Source organism: Apteryx rowi, unplaced genomic scaffold, assembly GCF_003343035.1.
Source record: "Apteryx rowi isolate R43461 unplaced genomic scaffold, aptRow1 scaffold_578, whole genome shotgun sequence".
NCBI lineage: Eukaryota > Metazoa > Chordata > Aves > Apterygiformes > Apterygidae > Apteryx > Apteryx rowi.
In genome coordinates this window covers 1-3,948 of record NW_020450847.1, presented here as the reverse complement: position 1 = coordinate 3,948, position 3,948 = coordinate 1, and the positions used below count along the sequence as shown (strand labels likewise).

The 3,948-nt window shown below is 53.5% G+C and overlaps 1 protein-coding gene across 1 annotated transcript in view; it reads left to right on the top strand.

Moving 5' to 3' along the window:
* Positions 1-3,940, top strand: part of LOC112973976 (alpha-2-macroglobulin-like) — a gene marked incomplete at its 3' end in the record, with an annotated part of 30,959 nt that extends 27,019 nt beyond the window's left edge. The window contains exons 30-35 of the mRNA XM_026082454.1: positions 521-739; positions 1,050-1,177; positions 1,544-1,634; positions 2,372-2,440; positions 2,870-2,972; positions 3,899-3,940. Coding sequence (XP_025938239.1) covers positions 521-739; positions 1,050-1,177; positions 1,544-1,634; positions 2,372-2,440; positions 2,870-2,972; positions 3,899-3,940 — 652 coding nt within the window. The remainder of the gene's footprint in view (positions 1-520; positions 740-1,049; positions 1,178-1,543; positions 1,635-2,371; positions 2,441-2,869; positions 2,973-3,898) is intronic.
* Between the last annotated feature and the right edge of the window lie 8 nt (positions 3,941-3,948).

Sequence of the window (3,948 nt, the reverse complement as noted above, 5' to 3'; positions counted from 1 at the left end):
GAAGTGTGCGAGACCAAGGTGGGAGCATGGTAAGGTATGCCAGGGTGGGCACTATCTCCCTGTGGTACATACCATGATTACCAAGTTTCCAAGAAGCTAGAGGCTAGTATTTCAAGAAGCACCTCTGGGAAKGACTGGTATTTCCAGTAACAACCTGGCTTTCTTGAAGCAGTGGAGCAGAAAGGTAGAGACATGAGGGACCTGTTTCTGTGCCTTTGGAGGGAGCTCCCACTACAGTTTGTTTGTGCATACAAAGTTGTTATTTCAGCCTAGATGTTAGTGGAGTATGAGTGAAGGCTGCTCCGAGCTCCACACCAGGGAGTTCAGGGAACATGGACCTACTGTGCAGAGGACAAAGGAACAGAATGGAAACGTGCAAAAGCTGATCTTTCTGTCTCTCTTTTTTACTTAAAACTGGAGAAAGTCAAGTATGGAGAGGAGGGTACAGGCTGACAGCAAAGGACAGGCCTATGGAATGGCTAACCGTATTCCCCTGGGTGCTGTGACCCACTTCTTGCAGGACACCGTGGTGGCTCTCCAAGCCCTGTCCCTGTATGGAGCTGTCACCTATGCCAAGAGTGGAGCATCTTCCAAAGTGACCCTGCGATCTGGAGGGGACTTCCAGCAAGACTTCCAAGTGGATCCCACAAACCGGCTGCTGCTCCAGCGCGTGCCACTGCCCACAGTGCCTGGGGAGTACAGCACAGAGGTGTCTGGTGAAGGGTGTGTCTACCTGCAGGTGAGGGTGATGGGGGCAGGTGCTATTCTGGACCATGAGCTATGAGGGGAGCCCATTTCCAGGCAGAAGTCAGGGAGAGGGCAGAAGAGAAAGAGGAGAAGGGAGGAGTGAGAGAGAAGGCTCTGGGGAGAGGGAAGAGGAGAAAAGTAGAGGTATGTGGAGGTGAAAGAGTGGGAAGGACAGAGGGGAAGAACAGGGAGCATGGAGCAGCTGTAAGAATGGACTAAGTAGGGAAGGCTGGGCAGGGAGAAGGTGGTCTCTCTCACACGTGAGCGCGCACATGCTCACACAGCTGCTGGCTCTCCCCTAGACAAGCCTGAGGTACAACGTGCAGCCCTCGCAGGAAAATGCACCCTTCATGCTCCAGGTGCACACAATCCCAGAGATGTGTGATGACTTGAAGGCTCACAAGATCTTTGATATAGCCATAAATGTCAGGTAAGTCCATGTCTGGCTCGGAGATTCCTTGAGAAGCCGAGGGAGCTGGAGAAGGTCTGGTGGCCCAGGGTGAGCCACCTGGAAGCCCCGGATGGGCAGGGCCCCTCCCCAGGAAAGTGGGCAGGAAGCAACTGGGCTGGGTGGAGAAGCTGTGGAGGATGGGGTTGTCCGGCACTGGTGGGGCTGTGTGGGGAGCCTAGGGCTGGACTAGTAAGAGGGTGCATGGATGATTGGGGGGCACTGACAGAGCTGAAGAAGAAGGTGCTGGACTTGTAGGAAGTGGAGGGATGTCAAGTTATGTGAAAAGGTGGAAGTGTCCCAGCTTTGACCTGAGGTGCACTGAATCTTTGTTGCTTGGTTCCTTAGTTACACTGGAGAGCGCAATGTCTCCAACATGGTGATTGTTGATGTGAAGATGCTGTCAGGATTCATCCCCGTGAAGTCCTCCGTGAGGAAGGTATGAGCCTGTGTGATGTTTTTTCTCTGAATGAATATTCTCCTTACACTCTTTCACCCAAGAAGCATTGAATTTCTTGTTTTTTTTCTAAGACAAATTCCAAGAGTCTGGATGAGACTAGGCCACTGCAGGACTGGTATCCTCCTGACCTTGCCACTGCTCCTTGCACATTTCCACTGTGCAGAGGTTCTCCTTCCACACCTGGCTCAAGGCCAACACAAGGGGAGGCAGGAAAAATATGTTTGTATCAGTGATGGGCATCCCAGTGTTCACTGTGTCCAGATACCTCACTAAAACTGTTAGCTGTGTGTATCATGTTCAACAGCTGGTTTTGTTTTCCATCTACCTATAACCCATTGGCTTGTAAGTTTTTCAGGCCTTGGGTAACTGTGTGAGATGCTGAGGAAATGAGTGGCCTCTAAAACAAAGGAGACCTGATAAGAGACTGCAGAACTAGCAAGCGAAAAAGACTCTCTTTTCATTCAATCCGTCCATCGTGGTGTTTGGACCAATGCTCAGTTCCCTACTAGAACCAGGCTGTACTTGATGAAGAGAAGGCCTGGGCGCTATAATACTGAGAGGTGCACCAAGGAGGCAATTCCATACCTCCCAATCGACTTAGTTGACTTCCTCATTACGCCTGTGTCTCATGTATAGAATGTCCCACCCACAGAGCTCTGCAAGGGGTACAGAGAGACCACCCTCAACTCAATAACATCTTTCTCTTCTTTCTTCAGCTGGAAGGCAACCAGCTTATTGAGCGCACAGAATTGAGTACCAGCCATGTCCTAGTGTATCTGGAGAAGGTGAGCATCTGTCTGGATTTAGGATGGGAAAGGGAAACACATACCTTGGGACACTTGGCTGCTTGGAGCAGAAGATCTAGGCCTAAAAAATCCCAAGCATCTACCAACAATAAGAGTGAATCTCACACAGAACTTTCCCCCTCTTGACCTTACCGGTACCTTCCTCCAAACCCTTGGCGTGCTTTCCCTCCGCCCCTGCACACAGATCAGGCTCTGACCTCCCCCCCAGCCAGAGGCTCCCCCAATGTGGGGAAGGGCCCAGGGCTTTCCCTCACACCTCATCCAGGCCTGCAGCCCCATGCACACCCCTGGGCCTGGGATGCTGGCGACAGGGAAGAGTGAGGGAACCTGGGGGAAGTGAGGAGGTAGTGAGGGAACCTGGGACAGTTGCAGAACTGACCATGAGTCTCCACCCCCTCCTTTCCCCAGCTGAGCAACACGACCCTGAACTTCTCCTTCACGGTGGAGCAGGACATCCCTGTGCAGGGCCTAAAGCCAGCTCAAGTGAAGGTCTATGACTACTATGAGACTGGTGAGTGCTGGTGGGGGAGGGTACCCACGGGAGTGAGTCCTGGACATAGGCCATGCTGAGATACACAGGAGCTTTTGGGACACACAACCGCCCCTGGCCTCAAGCTCTCTATGCTCTTCAGCCCTTTCCCACCCTGCCTCAGCAGTGCTTTCTGAGAGCAGAGGGGACCCTGGACTCTACCAGCCTTCAAACCCACAGCGCCAACAGCCTAGACAGATGGAGGCAACCGCCCTCCTCCTTTCTGCTCCTGCCCAGGCAGGGCCCTGCAATGATAATGGGGCACAGGTTTGGGCAGTGTGGATGGTATGTGGATCCCCACATGGCTGTCCTCACCTGTGGGAGCCACCATGCAGCTGTCCTCACCTGAGGGAGAAGGTGAAGGCTGTGAGGTCCTAGGGAGGAGGCCATCCTCTCCAGCCCTCAAACTCTTCCCTGGGGATCATGGTGCCTGTAAGCCTTTCCTGCCTCCCCAGAGAAAGGAACCAGGCCCTGGGGTAGATCCAAGGATGCTGGGAGGAGTCCTGTGTTCAGATCCTGCCCCAGATTGCAAACATGCATGTGATTCGAGAGCAGACACTGCATCTCCTCGGGCTTCCATTTTCCCAGCTGCTACATCAGGGTGACAGAACCAGAGACCCTGTGGGTGTTTGAACAAGGCATCTGAGCAGGCCTTGGGCATAAGGCAGAGACCTGCTGGGGCTGTCTGTGCAGAGTCGCTCTGCCTTGCTGCCACAGTATCCAGATGGGGCTGTGACTGGGGCTCCCTCTCCTCCCTTCTCCCAGGGCTGGGATCTCTGCAGGGAAGTCAGGGATGGTGCTAGCTGTCTGCTGTGGGGCATGGGAGAAGTATCTCTCTGGAAGCCCTCTGCCAGGAATGCTGAGGGGGTCTGACAGCCCTGCTCTCTCCCTTCCCTTGTGTCTTCCAGATGAGTTTGCCGTTGAGGAATACAATGCTCCCTGCACCACAGGTAGAGTA